The 24,388-nt window shown below is 38.6% G+C and overlaps 2 protein-coding genes across 3 annotated transcripts; both read left to right on the top strand.

Annotated features, from left to right (window-relative positions):
• The first annotated feature begins 827 nt into the window (after nt 1–827).
• Nucleotides 828–15,607, top strand: oga (O-GlcNAcase). 2 transcript variants are annotated; one of them, XM_053620893.1, is made up of 17 exons: nt 828–1,766; nt 1,999–2,050; nt 2,149–2,246; nt 2,361–2,491; nt 2,609–2,780; nt 2,872–2,970; nt 3,074–3,358; nt 3,854–4,012; nt 4,122–4,753; nt 5,255–5,429; nt 9,445–9,498; nt 10,855–10,940; nt 11,945–12,049; nt 12,371–12,462; nt 12,659–12,851; nt 12,952–13,111; nt 13,295–15,607. In XM_053620893.1, exons 1-17 carry the CDS (start codon nt 1,604–1,606, stop codon nt 13,429–13,431), a joined length of 2,793 nt encoding a protein of 930 aa, XP_053476868.1. In that variant the 5' UTR covers nt 828–1,603; the 3' UTR covers nt 13,432–15,607. The 2 variants fall into 2 exon arrangements, with proteins under 2 accessions (XP_053476868.1, XP_053476869.1); XM_053620894.1 differs by lacking the exon at nt 9,445–9,498 and having other exon boundaries at nt 862–1,766; nt 13,295–15,605.
• A 1,651-nt stretch (nt 15,608–17,258) lies between these two features.
• Nucleotides 17,259–24,003, top strand: npm3 (nucleophosmin/nucleoplasmin, 3). Its single transcript, XM_053620892.1, has 5 exons — nt 17,259–17,444; nt 17,821–17,906; nt 18,037–18,156; nt 20,076–20,169; nt 23,325–24,003. The coding sequence occupies exons 1-5, from the start codon at nt 17,372–17,374 to the stop codon at nt 23,420–23,422; spliced, it is 471 nt and encodes a 156-aa protein (XP_053476867.1). The 5' UTR covers nt 17,259–17,371; the 3' UTR covers nt 23,423–24,003.
• Nucleotides 24,004–24,388: the final 385 nt, after the last annotated feature.

Genomic DNA, 24,388 nt, shown 5'->3' with positions numbered 1-24,388 from the left:
CTACTTCAGCATGACAATGCACCATGTCACAAAGCAAAAGTCATCTCAAACTGGTTTCATGAACATGACAATGAGTTCAATATTCTTCAGTGACCTTCCCAGTCACCGGATCTGAATCCAATGCACTTTCAGGATGTGGTAGAACGGGAGATTCCCAGCATGAAAGTGCACCTGAAAAATCTGCAGGAATTGAGTGATGCAAACATGTCAATATGGACCAGAATCTCAAAGGAGTGTCTTCAGCATCTTGTGGAAACCATGTTGTGAAGAATTGAGGCTGTTTTGAGAGCAAAGGGAGGCGCTACCCAGTATTAATATAGTAATAAAGAAAATACCTAATAAACCTAGTAAAGTGCTCAGTGAGTGTAAATGCTCAGTTGGCATAGCGGTCAAAACCATAGAGTAATCAGTGGTAATGCCAATAATAGGTTGTAAATTCACCCCTCATAAAATCGCATATTAATAGCATTTTAGCCGGTCGATTAGAAAAAGTTTCTAATGTAAACGTGTGTCAAACAGCACAGTCTACGACGATAATACAATCACACGCTCCTCGTTTCTTGCGTTTGAACTGTGGCGCGTCACACTGACCACTCCTTTTATACTGCCTACAGGAGGGAGACTTCTTTTTCATTTAAGGTGTATCGCTCTTCCTGGTTTATATTTTCAGATCCCGCGAACTGGTTACAACCAGCATAACCGCATCTTAATACATAATTTACACTGTATTATTTTCAAATGCACAAAGAACCCATATAATTCTTGGCGTTTCGTATTATCTACATTTTCACAGTGAGACTTTTATGAATGCACGTACTTAGCGCAGAGACTTTAATATACAGATGTGCACATCGTTCAGTTTCCGGTTTGAACAAATGATACTTTTCGTTCTTCACGGTGACAAAATATTCTTGGGGGGGACATAATTTCTTGGTTTTAATTAATTCGGTTTAACTAAGCTGTAATAGCCCGTATAATCTCTTTAACATAACCTATGAGTGTAGAGTCTTGTCGCGTTTGAGCGTCTTTGATAAAGCTTTCTGTTTTTGACTGTTAAACCAGCGGTGACTGGTTCGAACTGGCCCAGTGAGTCTGCGCACTGAGTGTAAACAGGAAGAGAAAAAAAATAGGCTGTTAACGGGACGCGAGATTTAATCGGTTGCGACTGTTTTTAGTAATCAACTAATTTCGAATTCTGTGCACGAAGGATTATTTATCCGTGCAGGCATATTTGTTAAGAAATATGTGTCCTGCAACAGAACAGTGACAATAACGTCTGCTCGAGGAAAGCGCTATCTAACGTTAATCTTCAGTTGCTTGGCTAGCTAGCAGCTCTGGAGAGGATTTTGACGCTGAGGTATATCTTGTTAGCTGCATGGCTACATAAACAGATGCATGAGTGGGAAAGACAGACTTTTCGCTGTAAAGTTACTTTATAAATAGTGCTAACTTGTCATAGCGACAATACGTTTAAAATCCGTATCCTCCAAGCTGGCTAACGTGCTATCTAGCGAGCTAAGTTACTGCGCTGAGCCACTTCTCAGAAAGACGAACGCTTCAGCATTAGTGACATTTTATTAATCTGCATTAACCGCTTCTGGAAATGGTTCAGAAAGATAAAATAGTGGAATTGTCCCAGTCGGACCCTGAGCCGTGTCCTGCAGGGACAGAGGTCGGTGTGGTGGATGTCCAGAGCTCGGTGGAAGAGCACAGTGTTGTGGCTGAGAGAACAGGCCGCAGGAAATTCATCAGCGGTGTTGTTGAGGGTGAGTTCACAGTCTTACACAGCTCCATTGTTTACGTTCACATGAGATGTATTTCACACAGCACTAAACACTAAATAATCATTTCTGTCACGCAGCGCGTATTTAAACAAGGACTTCTGGTGCCAGCAACTAATTTGTGTCATTAACCTGAGTGTTATGCAGAGGGTGGAAATCTTTCCAGTATGTTTGGTTGTGTGAAAACCCTATTTTCCCCCTCTTCTGTTTTTACTAGGTTTTTATGGTCGACCATGGACAATGGAACAAAGAAAAGAGCTGTTTAGGAGGTACTGTCCACTGACCGCTGCAAATACAGTAACGTGCTTAATAGTAAGTGTATTGTTTGAACACTGATGTATATGAACCCCTTTTCCTGATTTTCCAGACAGCAGAAATGGGGTTTGAACACGTATCTGTATGCACCTAAAGACGACTACAAACATAGAATGTTCTGGAGAGAGATGTACTCTGTGGAGGAAGCGGGTAACATCTGTTGTTGTTTACTGTGTAAACCAAGAATGTTGCCTAAAAGATTACTGATGTGCTGTTAAATTTTAATCAGATGGTGGTTATAATTTTGTCATCTTTCCTTTAAAGAGCAACTTATGATATTGATAAGTTCTGCAAAAGAGCATGGAATTGAGTTCATTTACGCCATATCACCTGGCCTGGATATAACCTTCTCAAACCAGAAGGAGGTCTCTACACTGAAAAGAAAGTTAGACCAAGTAATGCAGTTTTATTAATTTATTTTATTATTTTTTTTAAATCAAATATGTTTATTTTTATACAGTATAACTCCCCCCTCCCACCCCTCTCTCACTAATACTCTGTTGTTCATACAGGTCTCTCATTTTGGGTGCAAGTCCTTTGCTCTACTTTTTGATGACATTGATCACAACATGTGTCCGGCTGACAAAGAAGTATTTAGCTCATTTGCACATGCACAAGTTTCTATTACCAATGAGATCTACCAGTATCTGGGAGAGCCTGAAATATTTTTGTTTTGCCCCACAGGTAGAATGATTGTTCTTTTTATTGGTCTGTGAAAGAGGCACATTTGTCATCTCTGTTCTGTTTGCTTAATTTTACATCTTGCACTTTTCAGAATACTGTGGAACGTTTTGCTACCCAAACGTGGCCCAGTCGCCTTACCTGCGTACCGTTGGTGAAAAACTGCTGCCTGGCATTGACATTTTGTGGACAGGTAAGGTTTTTACTGATAATTAATATACACAGATAATGTGTGTAACGGTTTGTATTTTAGTGCTAAGCTTGTCTTGTTTCTTTGTCTGTTTGTTTGTTTTAAGGTCCAAAAGTAGTTTCTAAAGACATAACTGTAGAGTCTATTGAAGAGGTGACAAAGATCTTGAGGAGACCTCCTGTAATCTGGGACAATATTCATGCCAATGACTATGATCAGAAGCGTTTGTTCCTTGGTCCTTATAAAGGCAGGTCCACTGAATTGATCCCCCGGCTAAAAGGAGTCCTCACCAACCCAAACTGTGAATTTGAGACAAACTTTGTAGCAATTCACACATTAGCAACGTGGTATAAGTCTAATATGAATGGAGTGAGAAAGGATGTCGTCATGAGTAAGTATCATTATAATGAAGCTATTTGAGACTTAATTCAAGCCTTTATTGTAGTTTGATTTACATTAGGTTGTGTTTTGTGGGATTTCTTCTGTAGAATATCACAAAAAGATAAAATTGTCGGTAAAGGTGACGTACTTTATGTTCCAGCATTGCTGGAATTAAAGAAAACTGGACAACTTCAGCTGTGTGGTCTTGCTTGACATGAATAGTATGACTAGGTAGCTTGGATGTGTACATGAGTAGCTTTTGAATTTTTTTATTTTTATTTTTTTATATAACTTTAAACAAAGGCCACCAGTTTGTAAAGAATGATGGCAATAACCACTTTGCATTTTCTTATTTGTATTTACATCCTTCTTTTTTAATTTATTATGTAATAAATAATTCTAATAATTTTTGAGGTGTCTACATAATTGCTCAAATGTGTAAATGCACGGCTCTGGCTGATTATTGGAAATATACACGTTCTCTCTTCATCACGTGTTTTCTCAGCGGACAGTGAAGACAGCACAGTGTCCATTCAGATAAAGTTGGAGAATGAGGGAAGTGATGAGGAGCTGGAGACAGACATTCTTTACAGTCCACAGATTGCCCTTAAGTTGGCTCTTACTGAGTGGCTCAGCGAGTTTGGAGTGCCTCATCAGTACAACAGTAATTGCCATTGTTTGCTAGTAGTTAACACTGAATGTTCTGTATACAGTTAGAAATGTTGATTTTAGGGAGTCAGTCTATATGTTGCTCATGCCACGTATTTTAACAGGCCGTCAGGGAGCTCACAGTGGCCCGAAGAGTGCCTCCACCGATGTGCCCTCAATGACTGCACCCTCTCTAGGATCCTCCACTACAGTAACCACAGTTTTTCAACAGCCCATCATGAGCCCTGCTGCTCCCCTTACTGAGGAACCACACACACTGCACAAAGAGGAGGAGGAGGAGGTGGAGGTAGAAGTAGAGAAGAAGGATTCAGATGAGGAGCCCATGGAGATGGTGTTGGAGAAACAAGATGAAGTCGAGGATGCCAAGAATGTCAATCAGATCCTCACAAAAATTGTTAAAGCTGCTATGACTGAGGATCTCAAACCTATGGACACTGATAAGGAGAGTATATCAAAGACTCCAGAGATGTCAGTTCAGGAGGACTCCAGCAGTGACATTGCACCCATGCAGACTGACGAGCAGCTGAATAAAGATATGTTTGTTCCAGGACCCGACGAGAAACCGCTGTACACCGCCGAGGCACTCACACTGGATGACCTGTCTCTGCTGGCAGAACTGTTCTACTTGCCATATGAACACGGTCCTAAAGCAGTGCAAATGCTCAAAGAATTCAACTGGCTCAGGGCTAACACCAGCATTGTTAGTGTGAACTCCAAATGCAAGGACTCAGAGAAAGTAAGTGTTCTAGACAAAATGGACCGTAAATAGTCCTGTCTCATAACCTAATCCACTTCATCTCTTGGTGAAATTTAGAGCACAGATCACTGTGTAAGTTTCATCATGTGGTGATCCCAAATGTTTGACTTGTTTATAATGATGAAGAGCTGAAAATTGTATTACTTTACTGAATGTCAGTAACAATTTTAAACTTTCCTGTTATTGTTGTGTTGTGGAACACTTTATACTTTTTTTCTTTTAGGTTTGGGGTCATTACTTTTAAACCATTCCATTACTTGAGTATAATTACTGTATCAAGTGAATGGAAATAGGATGAAAACCGAGAACTACAGTGCATCAAAATGGAGGAAATGCAGCCTCTGTTTTGACCACTTGGTGGTGTTTAAAAAAAAAAAAAAAAAAAAAAAAAAAAGTCTCATTGCAGGAAGTAGTTTTTCTTTTTGTAGTTGTTACTAAACGTTTTGCTTTATATTGATTTGAGATTTGTGCTTCTGTCAGGTGACTGAATGGCACACCAGAGCAGAAAATTTCGAGGAGATGTGTTGCGCCGTCATGCAGATGTTCACCAGACTCTCCAACTCAGCCAATCGAACCATTTTGTATGATTTGTATCCCTATATCTGGGATATAAAGAGTATCATCTCTATGGTGAAATCATTTGTCCAGTGGTTAGGTAGGTAAGACTATGTTCATTTTTTTTATTTTTTTTTTTAAATGGGACTGCTGGGGGTCATTATACATTAAGTACACACATAAGTAAACTATAACCTGGGGATTAGCTTTTCAAATTGTGACATTCATTTAGTTTAGAGTCAAGAATATAGAAAATCAGGAACGTATCAAGAACAGATGCCAAAACATATTTTTAGACATAATCAGGTAAATTATCACTTGAGTTTAAGCTAGTATATGGGACACACACATACCTACTATATTCTTTCAAATTATCTGCATCGGCATCAGTTTTCTTAGATTAGAATATTTATTAAAAATATACATCTATTAAACCTTAAACAGGCTTATATGACTTTGTTGCTTTACGTTTTTTCCCCATTTTTTTTTTCCACTGGTTTTTAAATACTGTTTTTCTCTACTGACTGAATGCTGTCTTCAGTGCTAGGCTGTTCTCCATTTGTTTTCCAGTTTAATGAAGTAAAAAAAAAAAACCTGTATAAATATAGAGATTATAATTTATTTGGCTATGGATTGAGTTGCCAGTGTGGTTTCTGCTGCTTGCTGTGTGTACAGTATGATTGTGCGTTAACTCAGCAACACCTGCTGGCATTTTTTCGATCAAGGGCCTGATCGTGATGGAAAGTTGATCCTTTACACCCTAGCGCGCTGCGCATGCGAGCTTGAAAAGCGAGACAGGTGTGTAAGGCTATTCTGGTGCGATTTCATTTAATAATACAAGAAGTTATTGGGGCAAGACATTGAGCAAATCAGTACAATGTAATATCCACACAAAACTGATGAATGCTTTACTCTAACTGTACTGATCTGAGCTTAGACAGTACACCTTAATAAGTGTGTCCATACATAAACCACTCAGCCATAACGTTGAAACCACTGGCAGGTATAGTGAATAACATTGATTATGTTGTTATAATGGCACCTGTCTCAAGGGTGTTGTTCTTGGGGTTCTCGAAGTTGATGTGTTCGAAGCAGGAAAAATGGGCAAGCATAAGGATCGGAGCGACTTTGATAAGGGCCAAATTATGATGGCTAGACAACTGGGTCGGCGCATCTCCAAAACAGCTGGTCTTGTGGGGTGTTCCTGGTGTGCAGTAGTTAGCATCTACCAAAAGTGGTCCAAGGAAGGACAGCCAGTGAACCAGTGACAGGGTCATGAGCGCCCAAGGCTCATTGATGCATGTGGGGAGTGAAGGCTAGCCCGTCTGGTCCGATCCCACAGAAAAGCTACTGTAGTGCAAATTGCTGAAAAAGTTAATGCTGGTTATGATATATAAAGGTGTCAGAACACAGTGTGCATCACAGCTTGATGCTAATGGGACTGCATAGCCACAGACTAGTCACAGCGCCCATGCTGACCCCTGTCCACCACCGAAAGTGCCTACAATGGGCACATGAGCATCAGAACTGGACCATGGAGCAATGCAAAAAGGTGGCCCGGTCTGATGAATCACGTTTTCTCTTGCATCATGTGGATGGCCGGGTGTGCTTGCGTCACTTACCCGCTCGGTACAATGTTCTGTTGGGACACCTTGGGTCCTGACATTTATGTGAATGTTAATTTGACACCCTTTCATGGCAACAGTATTCCCTAATGGCAATGGCCTTTTCCCCCCAGAATAATGCGCCCTGCCACACTGCAAAAAATATTTAGGAATGATTTGAGGGACATGACAAAGAGGTCAAGGTATTGACTTGGCCTCTAAATTCCCCAGATCTCAATCCGAACAAGCATATGTGGCATGTGCTGGATAAACAAGTCCGATTCATGGAGGTCCCACCTCGCAACTTGCAGGACTTAAATGATCTGCTGCTAATGTCTGGGTGCCACATACCACATCACACCTTCAAAGGTCTTGTGGGTCAGTTGTTTTGGCAGCACAAGGGGACCTACACTATATTGAGCAGATGGTTTCAATGTTATGGCTGATCGGTGTAATGCTGTGTATAAAAAAAAAAAAAAAAAAAAGATCCATGGCGTAGCAGAGTTGGTTTGAATAGAAAATATGTAACATTTTTATGCATTGCCCTTTGTAGCCAGTTCCTTTGGGAGCAATGGTCATACAGTGCTGTGAAAAAGTATTTGATTTTTTTTCTGATTTTGTGTATATCTCATACTAAATTGTTTCTGAAATTAAAACAAAGTCTAAGATAAAACAAAGGCAACCTGAGTAAACAAAAAATACAGTTTTTAAATGATGTTATTTATTGAACAAAAAAGTTATCCAATACCAACTGGGCCTGTGTGAAAATGTATTTGCCCCCGTAGTTACTAATTCCCCAAATCATGAAATTGCATTCATAATGGGGTTCAGCTGGACTAGACGCAACCAGACCTGATTACTACAAAGCCTGTTCAATCAAATCAACACTTAAATAGAACTTTTTCAACAGCATGAAGTTGGTTAAAAGGTCTTACTCAGTAACACACTGTGCCAAAATTGAAAGAAATTCCAGAAATGATGAGGAAGAAGCTGATTGTAACCATTCCCAGACTGACATATGTCAAAGCTATTTCAAAGGCTCTGGGACTCCAAAGGACCACAGTAAGAGCCATTATCTCCAAATGGAAAAACTTGGCACAGTAGTTAAACTTCCCAGAAGTGGCCAAAACTACTCATCCAGGAAGTCACGAAAGAGCCAAGGACAACATCAAAGGACCTACAGGCCTCTCTTGCATCAATAAAGGTCACTGTTATTGATTCCACTATCAGAAAGACACTGGGCAAACATGGCATCCATGGAAGAGTGGTGAGGTGAAAACCACTGCTAACCCAGATGAACATTAAAGCTCCTCTGAATTTTGCCAAAACAGACCTTAATGATCCTCAAAACCATTTGGGAGAATGTTCTGTGGATTTATGAAAGTGGAACTGTTTGGAAGACGGAGGTCCCGTGTTATCTGGCGTAAACCAAACACAGAACTCCACAAAAAGAACATCATACCTATGGTCAAGCATGGTGGTGGAAGTGTCATGGTGTGGGGATGCTTTGCTGCTTCAGGGCCTGGGCGACTTGCAATAATTGAGGGAGACATGAATTCTGCTCTCTACCAGAAAATCATAAAGGGGAATGTTTGGTCTCCAGTCTGTAACTTGAAACTCAAGCACAACTGGATTATGCAGCAAGACAGTGATCCACAGCACAGGAGTAAATCCTAGTCCTAGAATTGAAAGACTGATCTCCACTGAAGTGTTTGGTTGCTGCTAAAGGTGGCACAGCCAGATTAGTTTAAGGGGGCAATTAGTTTTTCACATTGGTGATAGGTGTTTGATGATATTTTTGCTTCAATAAATAAATAAACTTTTGTGAAATGTTGTATTTCATTTGAAGATCTAAAAGTATGTAGTATGAGATGTACACAAAAACAGAAGAAATCACAGCAGTGTGTGTGAATAATGATTAATATTATCTATCTGCATTATGGACATGTATGGTTAGAGTACTGGATTCTGTTCCAATTTTTTGTATTTGTCAAAAGGTGATTGAATAATTATAGCACCAGCATGGCCTGGGTTACCTTGGTAACCACATTGCATTCACAGGTTTCTGTCCAGCTATATGACAAAGCAAACACAGCAGGCAGCAACCAAAAACTGGTCAAGCCTCATCTTAGTTCAAAAGAATGGAGGAAACAAACAAGTTAATATATGCTGCACATCAACAATGTCTTTTGAGACATTTAATACAAAACAAGAAATTCTTTCTAAACAAAAGCAGCTTTAACGTATGTGTCTCTCTTAAAAAGAGGTGTCAGTTTGTACTACTGGAAGCCATAGTTCTTGCTATGTGTGGTATAAAAGTGTCCCCTCTTATCATGCATCTGTGCACCACCAGGCAAATGAAGTATGCCTGCAATCCTACCTTATCCTTATCTCCTCTGTTTCCTTGGTCCAAAGCAGTGCAGATGGCAGTCAGTCAGCGCCTCACTGCTGTTGTGCTAAAATTACTTGCTAACGAGCTCTTCTATTGTCTTTTCCCTTCATTATGTACAGATGGAAGAATCCTCAGCACAAGTTTCTACTGCTATTGGATCGACAGTGGACTATGTATGCACTGTGTTAGCGTTTTTAGTGCGATTTTGGGGTGGGAGTAGAGGCGGGGCTTTTGTTTTCTTACTGTTTCCTATATTAAGTAACATTTTCATATGTTTTGGAAAAAGAACAATTTTGAATGAAGTCACATTTGCGCAGCGATAGTTGAAAGCATAAGTGTTAACCCCCAGATTTTTTTTCTGGCAGCTCTAACGTGGTTTTTTTTTCTATCAGTAGGCCTTATTGAGATGGCTTCATGACCAGCCATGGAGCACCACCTTAGGGGAAACATAGTGTCTTAAAGCTCTTGTGTTTCCTGCTCTTACTATTTGATTTAATGTGAAGTTGCATTTCTTAATTTATTGTGTGTACTAATTAACAGCATTTTGACCATCTGAATTCCCCTCAGATGGTGCACATTTGTGCTGTGTCCTGCCATTTCTTCAGAGGATGTGCACTTAAGTATTTGTATGAAATCCAGGTTAAATGGGAGCATGTTGTCTCCTGCATTCTTGCTGCATTTGTCTTGTTACATGACTTTGAGTTCCAGTCCCCATGCATTTGGTGGTGAATAAACACTTTTTTTTTTCTTTTTTTTTTTTTAATCAAAACGGGATAAAGGGATGAGGCTTAGTCGTCAAACGTTTCTCAGACGGTTCACTCTTTCAGCAGCTCTTCTCCCCTTAAAGGGTTCTGGTCTGCCTGTATAATAGCTTAGGCGCTACGTCTAAATTGCTTGAGCTGATGAGCAGTGCTTGTTAGTCATGTGACAAGGCAGATGTAAATGTGACTTCAGATGAGTTGTAGAATTCAGTGGGGCTTCAACAGCTGAAGCTTAATTAATTACTAGCAAGCCACTGATGTTGAACTAACGCAATCTTTAAACAGGCTGCCGTTAATTAAAGAGGGGCATCTTATTAGACAGCTCATCATTTGCAAAAATACTTTCTTTCTGCATTATTTGAAATAAATAATTTGTATCGAGTTTCTTTAGCAAATTAATATTATGTAGTAAATCCTTATCTAATTGTCAACACCAATTATTTTGTTTAACAGTCTGTGATTATAAGGACTATCCTGCAGTACAGATTCCGTTGATGATTTGGCCTTGCATATAATGTTTACATCAGAGATTGTCCCGTTATCAATCTAAGCTTTAGCTGCTTGATCCCCAAAAGACCCGGGTTTTAAGTGTTTTACTTTTGTTTATATTTCGATATAATACTTAATTTTAGTGCACAGACGTATTACCGTTTACTTTTCAATGGAGTGATATGGAAGTAGACACCACTATACCCCATACCCCCTTCCTCCTCATTCTGGCAGAAAGCCCCTCACATAACATTTTCCGCTTGGATCTGATCTCAACAGGGTGTCGTAGTCAGTCCTCAGCACAGTTCTTAAGTGGAGACCAAGAGCCCTGGGCCTTTAGGGGCGGTCTAGCGGGAGAGTTCCAGGTATCCTATATTGAATTCACAGCCAAATGTTAAAAAATGGAGTTTTATTTTTAATTTTATTTCTGGTGTGCTTGCAGAATGTTAAGGGTTGGTCTGTTGAAGGTGAGCTGACAGCTACAACAAAATAGATTAATTAAATCACTTACACTTGACCAGCAGAGTTGTGAATTTGTGCTGAACTGGAATATAAAAGGGATATGAATAGCTTCACAGCCAGTTTTTAAAATGATTGTTTCTTAACACAGCCTAAATTTGGGTTTCTTTCAGCAACTGCCCAAAAGAGATGTGGCTTTTCCCTATGCGCCTGCGACTGCGCAGCATGGCTAGGGTTTATTTTCATGACACCTTATTCCTTTGCAGGAAGCGCAAATGTTATCTGCTGCGCCTGCATCCGCAATACCGCGCTCAGGTGTGCGCCTGCGAGTTCGCCTGCGGAAAGCTCCATGAGCAAATCAAATAGTTTATTTTAAATTCTTAAGCTTTAAGCTGCTTAGTGATTTTTACAGTGATTCCATTTTTACAGTTGTAGTATAAATAATGTTTTGCCCTGATATTTGGTCATGGAGTTTTTGCTTGATGTGTGCCCACATCATTCATTTTCTCTACAGGAAATGCGCAGCGAACACTTGCGATGCCTTTCTGTGGGAAAGGGGCATCTCCTTTAGCCAGTTAAACCTTTCTCAGACCAAGCCTGCAGCCATATGTTCCCTTGTGTATTTGCTTTTGGTTTCTTTAAAAAACATATGAAAAATGCACAGAAAGGTATGAACTTAGCTATGCTGTTTACCTGCTCTTGCTGATCACTGACCAACCAAAAGAGCCAGTACGATCCCATTTTAAAGCACTTCTATCATGCCAGCATTTGGTTACATGTGGTGCTCTTATGTGTCAGGTTGGTTCAGCAGGGGCAGAGGAACTCAGAAGTCTAAGTCTGATTGAAAAACTGCTCAGTCGTTCACTTAAAGCTGACCAAGTACTGATTGTTTTTGCATTGGTCTTCACAGCGACTGTTGCCAATAGATGGGGCAAACGACCTTTTCTTTCAGCCACCACCATCAATGCCAACTTCCAAAATCTATTCCATAAGGCCTTACTTTTCTAAAGATGAAGTAAGTGTTGAATTTGTGTCTTTTTATATGGCACCATTTTGAAAGGCTTCTCTATTAACAGTTCACAGTTGAAATGTGTCGAATTACCCAAGTGCAAAAACCTCCATCCCTCCATCTAAAGTCTAAACATAATTTGTGTACACTGTCTCTAAAGTTATTAAACTTTAATAAGAAAATGAATGTTGAATGTGTTCGTATTCCCAGTTTGCACACTGCTGTTCATTGCAGCACCATTTGATTAATTGTGCTAAATCAGCAGTTTGGTCTATCTGTTAGCCTTCAAAAACTTCATACTGTGTACCTGTGTGTTTGCCTTCTTAGGCTGCTGTCTACAAGATCTGCAGGGAAATGTACACAGAGGGATGTGAGGGTATTCCTTTTCCTGACCAGGAACCAGACCTGATTGGGGACAGGTAACAAATGGATAATTTGGAAAATGGATCATTTTCTCTGCCCAAATAGTTTGATATGAAAAATATTATCCTAATAGTACGATTCACATAGCTCACAAATCAGTATGTCTGTTTGTGTGTAGCTGTATTAACTAGCCGTATCTCTTACACTGTCTGTGGATTGTGTTACGAATTAGAGTAATTGTGTGTCCTTCAGGTTAGTGGGAGGGTTTTTGACACTCAGCCCAGATTACGGCTTTGTCCTGGAGGATGAGGAGGGGATCTGCGGCTATGCCTTGGGCACCGTGGACGTCAAGCCCTTTGTCAAGAAATGCAAGCTGAGCTGGATTCCATTCATGCAGGAAAAGTACAACAAACCTGACTCCGAGAAGGATCTGTCTGAGGCAGAGGTAAGACATGGTCCTCCACACACCTCTCTTCCTTTTATAGCCAATCACTTTAAATGCACAGCATAGTGGGTGGTTGTTTCTGTATTGTTTTTCCCTTCAGAAAATGATGCTAAGCTTTCATGAGGAAGAGGAAGGATTGCCAGACTCATTCCTTAGTAACTTCCCCTCGCTCATAAAGGTGGACATTCATGCCAAAGTGACTGACCCCAGTGTAGCCAAAAGCATGATGGGCTGTCTCCTTTCATCCTTGAAAGCCAATGGTATGGGCTGTGTTATTGTTTGTGTCGGTTTTCCATTAAGTAGAACCTTACTTTCTGTTTTTTAGAATATTAAGCTGTCTTTAGCTGCCATAAACCTGTTAGAGATTTATAGGTAAATGAAACAAAGTTTGAATGTCTTCTTCTGGTCATTCTTTTCTGATCTTCTACTGTTTCCTTTTTCAGGCTCCCATGGTGCCTTTTGTGAGGTCCGGCAAATTGATAAACGGATGTTGGACTTCTATGGCAAACTTGGCTGCTTCGAAGTAGCTAAAATGGAGGGCTTTCCAAAAGATGTGATCATAATGGGAAGGAGCTTGTGAAAGGGAGCCATGTGGAAGCCTAGTGCCCTTGAAAGAACTTGTACAAAGCTACAGTGGTCTGCATGGAAGACCGGGAGTGTGTCTTAATACCCGTTACAATGTTCACATTGGTACCTTTTGGTTGCACTAATTGCAGCCTAGTTTATTTCTATAAAGTGTGCTCTTCAGAAAAATCTGAAAGCATTTAAGGTGCATCTGATGGTTGGTATGCTTTGCAAATCAGAGGGTGTGTGTCTTTTTTTTTTTTTTTTTTTTTTTTTTTTTTTAAATAAATGAGACCCTCTTCTGGTCTAAAAAAACAGCTTGAGCTGGCCCGATGCCATTTAGCCCATTACACATGTGGATGGTTACATTCAAGACATATTCAGTATATTACAGGTTTCAGTGAGTGTATTTAGGTGCAGCACAATCGGCAGATTAAAGCTGCCACTGCACTATTGAGCAGAGTTAATTTTCCATGTCTTTTTACTCTTATTTTCAAAGCTTGAGTGACTATTCAGCAGTACTCTAGAAGTTAAGCAGCTCCATTTTTGCTCCATTTTTCCCCAGTCACAGAATGTTAATGCAGCGTTAGAATTTTCACAGCATCTTTGGATGTTCTCAAAGCAGTAATTCATTGTGCTTTAAGTCATTCATCAGAACTGCTAGGAATGCACATATAAGGAACTTGTATGTCCTTAGAGCTGCATGGACATTATTTTTTTGCTTAAGTGCAAGGCATGTGTATCTTACTGATACCGCTGTGTTTTGGTCTGTTGATTTCATCAGTGTTTAGCAGAATTTTACCCCCCTTCTGAGTTTTTTTTTTGTTTGTTTTTTTGTTCACATACATGATCGGAGATTATGCCAGTTGTGTATTTATATACTCCAGTCTCAACAGTGTGAATATTCCCAACTAAAATTATGTGACTAAAAGAGTCTACTCTAAAACATTTGTGTAATAGGCAGTGATATTAATAATAATCTAAAGCGGGCTGAAAAGACAGCCACATTTGTGATATTTTTGACAGATGATTCTAGTTGCTTGCAGGTCAGTGCCTAAGGTATTAAAACAAAATTTCAGCTATAAAGGAGACTGGGGCAGCATTCAGACAATGTGTTTTTTGTTTTTGTTTTATAGTTATCAGATTAACATTTGTTTATTAGTATGAAGGACTCACATCTTAGTTTTTTCTGATTTGAGCCAATTCCATATACATGGTATATCTCTGATAAATAATAGACTATCTAAATTCAGATTGAGTATAGTAACATCTGATATGGCCTTTGATTTGTGCTTTCTTACACCCTTTCCCCAAATGTCTTGAATAGTGCTTTGTTTTTCCTTGCTTTACTTCAATGTTCGGTTTAAGGAGGTTGAGATTACATTCAAGTGGAAAGGGCTTCATTTGACGGTATAAATACATTTAAGAAATTTCAGTACTTCAAGTTGTAACTATGAATATGTATGTAATATAGTTGTACTTTCTGTAAGGTTTGTATGTAATTAAGATGGTTAGTTACAATAAAGTATGTTAAAAAAAAAAGGATCTCATGCAGGTGTTTTATTGGTGTTTAGTGTTTACTTAATTGGTTAATTCCCATACTATGTAAAATCTTTAGTTTAATTTCTATTTTTAGCAAATTATGAAAAGGTAAATGGGGGAGAGTATAGAGAAATATTTCCTGACTTTTACTTCTAGTTGCAGCATTTCTAGCTTGGGAATGGGAAGAATTTTATCATTACAACAAAGTGACTTGACTCCTTACGATCTATAATTACATCCATCCATCCATCCATCTTCTACCGCTTACTCCTTTTCAGGGTCACAGGGAACCTGGAGCCTATCCCAGGGAGTATCGGGCACAAAGCGGGGTACACCCTGGACAGGGTGCCAATCCATCGCAGGGTACAGAGACACACACACACACACACACACACCCATTCATACACTATGGACACTTTAGACATGCCAGTCAGCCGACCATGCATGTCTTTGGACTGGGGGAGGAAACCGGAGTACCCGGAGGAAACCCCCGCAGCATGTGGAGAACATGCAAACTCTGCACAGACAGGGGCCACAGTGGAAATCGAACCCCTGACCCTGGAGGTGTGAGGCGAAAGTGCTAACCACTAAGATAATTACATCTAGTCAGCCACTATTTTACTTGGAAGTTTACTTTTTTAATCTGGCAAAAGTAAAAATTGTATTGTGGTATACAGGTGCATCTCCAAAAAATTGGAATATCATGGAAAAGTTAATTTTTTTTTTTTTTTGTAATTTAATTAAAAAAGTGGAATTTTTCATATATTCTAAATTAATTACACAAAGTTAAATATTCCAAGCCTTTTTTCCCCCTTTGTTTTAATCTTGGTTACAGCTCATGGAAATCAAAAATCCAGTATCTCAAAGTATTAGAATAAAGAATTTATAACACAGAAATGTCGACCTTCTGAAAAGTATATTAATTTACTTGGTCGGCGCTCCTTTTGCATGAATTACTGCATCAATGCAGCGTGGAATGGATGCAATCAGCCTGTGGCACTGCTGAGGTGTTATGGAAGCCCAGGTTGCTTTGATAGCGGCCTTCAGCTCGTCTGTATTGTTGGGTCTGGTGTCTCTTATAGATTCTCTATGGGGTTCAGGTCAGGCGAGTTGGCTGGCCAATCAAGCGCAGTAATACCATGGTCAGCAAACCAGTTACTAGTAGTTGTGGCACTGTGGGCAGGTGCCAAGTCCTGCTGGAAAGGGAAATCAGCATCTCCATAAAGCTCATCAGCAGGTGGAAGCATGAAGTTCTCTAAAACCTCCTGGCAGACGCTGCATCGACTCTCAACTTCAGAAACACTGTGGACCAACACCAGCAGATGACATGACACCTCAAATCATCACTGACTGTGGAAACTTCACACTGGACTTCAAGCAACTTGGATTCTGTGCCTCTCCATTTTTCCTCCAGGCTGAAATGTAAGATTTACTTTCATCTTCCCCATGATTGTGGTTGTGTGTTGTGTTATGGTTGTGTACTGACCCAGACTGAGAGATTAAAGGTTCAGGAAACCATTGCAGATGTTTTGAGTTAATTAGCTCATTAACGCTCTTCTCAGGTCAACATTTCTGTATTATAAATTCTTTATTTTAATATTTTGATATGTTGGATTTTTGATTTCCATGAGCTGTAAACCATAATTATCAAGATTTTTAAAAAGGCTTGAAATATATCCCTTTATGTGTAATGAATCTAGAATATATGAGAAGTTCCACTTTTTGAATTAAATAACAGAAGAAATAACTTTTCCATGATATTCAAATTGTTTGAGATGCACCTGTATTTCATGCTCTTCCAGTATACATTTCAACTCATTTATTAAGTTTATTTATATGTGAAATCTTCTATTTCAAAATGCTTGTTGTCATGGAGGTGTTATCTGACTGTGTTTTTTACCCACTGTCTTAAAAGAATAATATCTTTGAATTAATCTTCTGAGTTAATATTGGTATTTTATGGTGTTAAATATCGTATGTAGTCTTTCCATTATTTATTTATTATTTAAAGGCCAATGATGCGAGATTTCTATTTTATTATTATTACTATTATTATTATTATTATTAGTAGTAGTAGTAGTAGTGTTAATATTGTTGTTGTTGTTGCTATTCATCACTTATATGACCTAAAAAACTAAACTAAACTCTAAATATATATATAATATACATACATACACACACACACACACACACACACACACACAGAACAAGAACCAAAAAATAGCGTGTCAAAACAAAATTGAATTAAGATATATATTTTTTATTTAAGAACATAACACTGTTCGTGCTGAATACGTCATATTTCCTGCGACGGGATTTGTGTTCTCGTCACATGTTTTGACGGTAGCTTGAAAATTTGAAGATTTGATTTATTAACGCTCAGTTCAGTTGAATTGTCTCGTATATTGAAAATCATGTCGTTTTTAGAGGACGAGTGCTCGAGCAGCCTAACGGGTGCACGTTCACGACTGGAGAGCTATGTTTTTAGTAAGTTCAATTGCCATCGTTTTTTATCGGTAGTTAAGTGTTAGCTTGCTAGCGAACACGTGGACTACAAATATACAATGCTTACATGAGCAACTGGGGCAAAAGTCCAGTTTTGGTAAGGAGAAACGAATAAAATTAAAAATATATATATAACGTTAAAGGGTTTTAACAGGAAACCGCAAAGTAGGCTAATGAGAGACTTAAACACCAGAGCAAAGCTCGAATGATACATTTCCTGTTGAGGAAGTTAGCAGTTTAAAGCAGTATTACAGTTAATTTGGTGCAATATTAATGCTGTAGTTACTAACTGACGGTGCGGCAGTACGAAATTACGGTATAATTTCAGTACAATGAACTGTGTTTTGTTTCTCTGAAGGCTGTCAGTTATCCTCTGAAGTGCCCTTCTACACCTTTCAAGGCGAGGAGGAAGAGGATTTGGAGCATTTTTTAGAGCTCCGTACGGTGAGTAGTTGTGGTACATTTTACTTAATTTTTATCTTGAATATTAAATGTAGACATATGTCCAAAAAAATCTAGATGTTCTCGTTTATGCACCGTTTTCCCACTCCCTCTGCGGCACCACCTGCTATAGATCTGCCTTGGGGAAGGGGCTAAAGAGGAGAACAATGTGGTGGAGGTGACTGCCATGAATCACCAAGGGAAGAAGATTTCAGTGCCAGTAGCCAATCTCCACATATCTTGTCTTCCCATGGTAATGTACTTTTTAGTGATTTTTTAAATTATTATTATTAATTAAGTTTATGTATATACACTCACCATCCTCTTTATTAGGAACATCTGTACACCTGCTTGTTTATGCAGTTATCCCATCAGCCAATCATGTGGCAGCAGCACAATGCATAAAATCATGCAGATACAGGTCAAGAGCTTTCACTGTTCACATCAAACATCAGAATGGGGGTGGGGAAAGTGTGATTTCTGTGGCATGGTTGTTGAAAATTTGGAAAAGACCACACAATTTTTTCCCCCCTAATCTGCATCTGTCTATTTTTTTCTGAGTCTGTACTCATGATAGCCTCAGATTCCTGTTCTTGGCTGACAGGAGTGGAACCCAATGTGGTCTTCTGCTCTTGTTGCCTGTCCATGTCAAGGTTCAATGTCTTGTGCGTTCTGAGATGCCTTTCTGCTCACCGCGGTTGTAAAGAGTGATTATATCCTTCCTGGCAGCTCGAACCAATCTGGCCATTTTCCTCTGACCTCTCTTATTAACAAGGTGTTTCCACCCACAGAACTGTCACTTGCTTACTTAATTTTTTTGTTTTTCCACACCATTCTGTGTAAACTCTAGAGACTGTTGTGTGTGAAAATCCCAGATGATCAGGGGTTTATGAAATACCCAAACCAGTACCAATGGTACCAACATCCATGCCATGGTTAAAGTCACAGAGATCACACTTGTTCTTCATTCTGATGTTTGATGTGAACATTAAGCTCTTGACGTTTATCAGCATGATTTTATGCGTTGCGCTGCTGCCACATGATTGGCTGATTGGATAACTGCATGAATGAGCATGTGTACAGGTTTTCCTATTAAAGTGGAGAGTGATTATACAAAAGGGTGCAAATTCAATATTAATCTGCTTATTTTAATAAAACACAGTAATATGATTTATTTTATTTCTTGTTAATTGCCATTGCGGTTTTGGCCTAATACGATATCACGAGGCCGAAGCATACAAACTAATAAACACAGAGCTGTTTGCTTTTTACTTTGACAGCTTTTAATCAAATATTCTACATTTGCAGGCAGTTGAACTTGTATACTGATATTTAGTAGATACAGTCTTTTTATATTGCATTTTGTCCTGGATAGTCCATGTGTCAATACATCAGTCACTGAGTTTATGATTACAATAACATACACTATATGGCCAAAAGTTTGTGGACAACTGACCATCACACCCATGTGTGGTTCTTCCCCAAACTGTTGCCACAAAGCTGGAATCACGCTGGTGTTTAGGACATGTCTGTATGCTGTTCCATTACAATTTCCCATCACTGGAACTAAGAGGCCCAAACCTGTTCCAGCATGACAATGCTGATGTGCACAAAGCAAGGTCCATTAAGACATGGTTTGGCCTGCACAGAGCCCTGACTTCAACCCCACTGAACACCTTTTGGATGAATTGGAACGCAGACTGCACCCCAGGTCTCCTCACCCGAAATCAGTGCCTGACCTCACTAATGCTCTTATGGCTGAACGGGTAGAAATCCCCACAGCCACGCCCCAAAATCTAGTGGAAATTCTTCCCAGAAGAGTGGAGAGTATTATAACAGCAAAAGGGGGACCAACCTTGGAATGGGATGTTCAGCAAGCACACATGGGTGTGATAGACATGTGTCCACATACTTCTGGGCATTATGTGTACCTAAAACTATACCCATGATTATCTGTTCCAGACACAGTATAACTATGGCACACCCAAAAACCTTGCTTTTTTGGTTAGAGGTCTGCCCTTACACCGCATGACCAACTTAGTCAAATATAATCCAAACTTAAGCAATTCATAATGAGCATATTTCTGTAAAAGGTCAGCTAGGAAAAATCTGAACACAAAAAGACCCAGCCACTTGTGGTGTTTCTTGATTTTGTTGTAATATGTGTTTCAGGTAAGCCTGGGAGAATTTGAATTGATGGCACCTGTGACGTTACGCCTGAAATCAGGAAGTGGGCCGGTGACTGTTAGTGGATTACATTTAGTTGGTAAGTTGGGAGTCCAACTCTGGGTGTTTTTCATTTCTTTAATTCGATTTGTTCTTTCCTCGTTTTCCTTCCTTGCTTTTTAGGATGTGAGAAAGGGATGCAAAGTAAAGGAAACAAGGAGAGGAGGCATTGAGGACAAACACATTTTCCAAAACACATGCTCATGCTTATGAAGTGTCACTTCAAAGCAACTTTACTGATGATTTGTTGTACAGCTATAATGTACTGGTCATGACCAATATGCATATACACTCACCGTCCACTTTATTAGTAATACTTGTACACCTGCATATTTGTGCAGTTATCTAATCAGCCAATCATGTGGCGGCAGCACAATGCATAAAATCATGCAGATACAGGTCAAGAGCTTCAGTTAATGTTCATATCAAACATCAGAATGGGGAAAAAGACTGATCTCTGTGACTTTGACCGTGGCATGGTTATTGGTACCAGATGGGATGGTGTGAGTATTTCAGAAACTTCATAGGTCTGCTGGGAGTTTTCACACATTAGAGTTAATGTCTCTAGAGTTTACACAGAAAACGTTGTGTGAGTGACAGTTTTGTGGTTGATAAGGGAGGTAAATGGCTAGATAGGTTTGAACTAGCAATAATCGCTCTTTACAACTGTAGTGAGCAGAAAAGCATCTCAGTATGCACAAAACATTGAACCTTGAGGTGAATGGGCTACAACAGCAGATCACATTGGGTTCCACTGTCAGCCTCATGTTCGAGTGTTTCATCTGAGCATTATTTGAATCTCTTGACCTGTATCTGCATTATTTTTTGCACTGCTTCCACACAATTAGACAGCTGTATTAATGTGCAGGTGTTCCTAATAAAGTAAACCAAATAAATATTATTTAAACATTTTGTAAGCACATACATGTGCAGTAATGTTGTAGTCTATACCAGAGCTTCTAGCACCTCTGGTTTAGCTGTAGCATTTATGTATTTTGAAATAATATTACTGCAGAACTAGGCTTAATTAAATAACAAGTCACTGATTACAGTACAGTTGGCATGATTTGAATATTATTTACTGTTTTCAAATCAGACACACAAACTAATGTAATGTCACATTCAGATATATATATATATATATATATATATATATATATATATATATATATATATATATATATATATATATATATATATATATATATAAATAATATACTATATTTCTTATATATGATCCTGCACACTTTTTTGCAACTATATTCAGTGTGACCCATGTTCTCAGTCATTGGAAAAGGTTTCAAACACTAATTTATTCAATTGCAGTCAGTGGGGATGGGCAATATCTTATCGTTTGCGATATACCGGTAGAAATTCTCACCACAATAAGAATTAGTAAAGCCTACGATAAAACCTAGTTGATGACGTATTTCTGTGTACGACGGCCTGCAACCCTTCTGCAGCTCACGTGCAGATTTAAAACAAGTACTGCGGAAAGCAGATGTGAAGCTGAGGAGGAGTTTATCACTATGCGAGGAGCTACCTCTACAATCTGGAACTGGTTTGGTTTCAGAAAATCAGTTTTACTTTTAGATCAATGTTTGTGTTTCTGAGGCTCTCAAGACTGCATGCAGCTGTCACTTGTAGCCAAAAACAGTGCTGCATGGTACTATATTTATATAGTCACTGATATCGTTATTGCAATAAATACCAGAAAATATTGTGATATAGTTTTAAGTCCATATCGCCCATCCCTACCAGTCAGGCAAATTCAGAATAAAGGACAATATCTGCTAGCTGCCTCGGTACAGTTAATTTTGCTTGCCATGTTTTCATGAGGCAAATCTTTTTGCAGTGTGAAAATGACTCCAGATCTTTGGGTGCGATACTACCGCCTAACACTACATAATGCAAATTCTGATCGACATAAATGCTGAGTCTCGTAAACTAATCACTCGTTTGAGAACATGGTCAGCCATTTTCAATGCATCAAGTTGTCATACAAACTAGTGACTTTTGGGCCAAAGCAGTGCAAGATAAGGTTTTCTGCTAATGTTTTTGAAGGTATGAATGATTGATGGGTATGTACATAAATTTGCAATGAGGTAGAACAACTCAGCTGAATAAGGTTCAACTTGGGACATTGCGCATGATTCTCTCATTGGCCACAAGGAAATGATTGCGAATTAAATTATCCTTCACAACAAAACACATGCCAACACCGAAGTGTAATGTAATGTGTTCCTATAATTCAGAGGACTTTGTTTTAATGTTCTCTGCCATTTTTCCACCAAATGTTTGTGTTGGGTTTTTTTTTTGTTTTGTTTTTTACTGCAAATGAAGTGACTTCGTGCCACAGCACACTTCATAACAGACATAATCTACTTTAAACTAATCAATAATGAAATTCATTGTCAACTATTGTTATTATTGCATTTTATTGATTTTGCCAGTTAGTTGTTGCAGCTTTATATTGTATACGTAATAATTTTCACTTTTTGTTATTAATGATTATTAATTATTTCCTATTTGTGCAGACATTGTTTATTTTGTTTGAGGTTTTCTTTCCTGTCAGTAATAGTGTAAAGAACAAGTGAAAAGTCTAATAAGTCACTTGATCAAAAGAAAATATCTTTCACAACAATTGTAGACTTATATTCATTTTGTAACTTTATAAGTACGCTTATACACACAGCTGCTTGTTTATAAATCCAAATTTTTCTGCATGTTGCTGTTAAATACCAGTTTATCTATTGCTGCTTTTATTGTCTGTACTGTGAGCATCAGGCTGTCCTGTGTGCTCATCACATGCTACAAAAACGTCTTCCATGTAGAAAGCAGGTGTTTATCCTTGCTCTAGGACTTGCTCTTGATTCCTCTGAGTGCATTTAATGAATTGATGCATGACCTAAAAGATGTCAGGCTTTAAGTGATTTATGGGTCATGGGCTGAAGAGCGTAAGCTTAGAGTCAAGAAGGCATAATTTAAAGAATTGGGATGCATCCATAATTTGGTGATTTCCTTGCATAAATGCACCTACTGAAAAGCCAGTGTGTTGAATCGTGCAGAATGCAAAGCATATGAGATGTGACTGGTATAGAGACGTCAACTGTTTTCGTAGGTTTTGATAAATGAACTCAAAATGCACTATTTGCTGTATAAATGACTAACACTAATATCTCTCCTCATATTCAGCTTCAGAGAATGAAGAGTCAGAAGTATCTGATGAAGATGATGACTCTGAGGAGGAAATGCCCCCCATTAAGCCAGCCAAAAAGAAGCAGAAAATGTAGAGTCAACATTTTATGAAGATTTCACTAAGTTTTATACAACATAATGTTCCATACATTTTCAATACAGTTAGTATGGACAGCAGAGCAAAAAAAAAATGTGAAGGTTGAATATTTTTTAAAAGAATTATGTGGACTAGCTCCATGTACATTTTGTGATTCTTCATGTTAAAAGTGTTTTAACACTTAACCTGTTAAGTTCCAAAACGCTGTAAGTTTTTGCGTAGTACATGTAGTTCTTGCTTGTCTTTGGCTTTAGGATACGAGGCATTTCGGAACAAAACTGTATTTCCTTGTGGAGTTAAAACGTTTACTGTTCATTTGTTGAGGGACAGTTAAAGGTTCACTAAGAAATATGTTTTCATATTGTTGGATTACTATTAATTAGCCTTAAGGACCTTCACCAGCACTGTTTCCTGCAGCTGTGCAAGCGTGACTTTAACTTTTTTTTTTCCTTCTTAAATGTGGTAAGGGTTTTGATGGCACATGTCAATGATAAGTGTTGAAACACAAAGGACTGCCATGGTTGACTTTTTTGTACATTTATAGGTTTTCTGAATTAAAATACTTTCATCTTTAGCAAAGGATTATTTTTTTCATGATGTATTTAAAAATTGACGGTTACCACTTCTCATTAGGATTCTACTTTTCTGTTCTTTAATACTATTACATTTCTCTATTTCTTAGTATAAATTAGCAAAATTATTGATAGTCAATTGAGTAATAAAAAAAAGTGAGTAAATAAAATAGTCTGGTTTTGTTTCAGCTAGAATGTATAAAAAAGTAGTCACATGCTACAAGAGAGAGCTGATGACCTGCAGAGATTGTTTTGAGGCATGGTCTTGGATTCCTTGCTCTGTATTGTCCAAGTATATGAAAGATTACAGGAGACTCAGAGCTGTTATGTTGTCAGAGGTTCCATAATGACGTGGTTTTGATAGAACCATGATATTATTTTAGATTTTTACA

Source organism: Ictalurus furcatus, chromosome 3, assembly GCF_023375685.1.
Source record: "Ictalurus furcatus strain D&B chromosome 3, Billie_1.0, whole genome shotgun sequence".
NCBI classification, from domain to species: Eukaryota; Metazoa; Chordata; class Actinopteri; order Siluriformes; family Ictaluridae; genus Ictalurus; species Ictalurus furcatus.
Note: the sequence above shows the minus strand (reverse complement) of the source record. Positions and strands in the feature narration are given on the sequence as shown.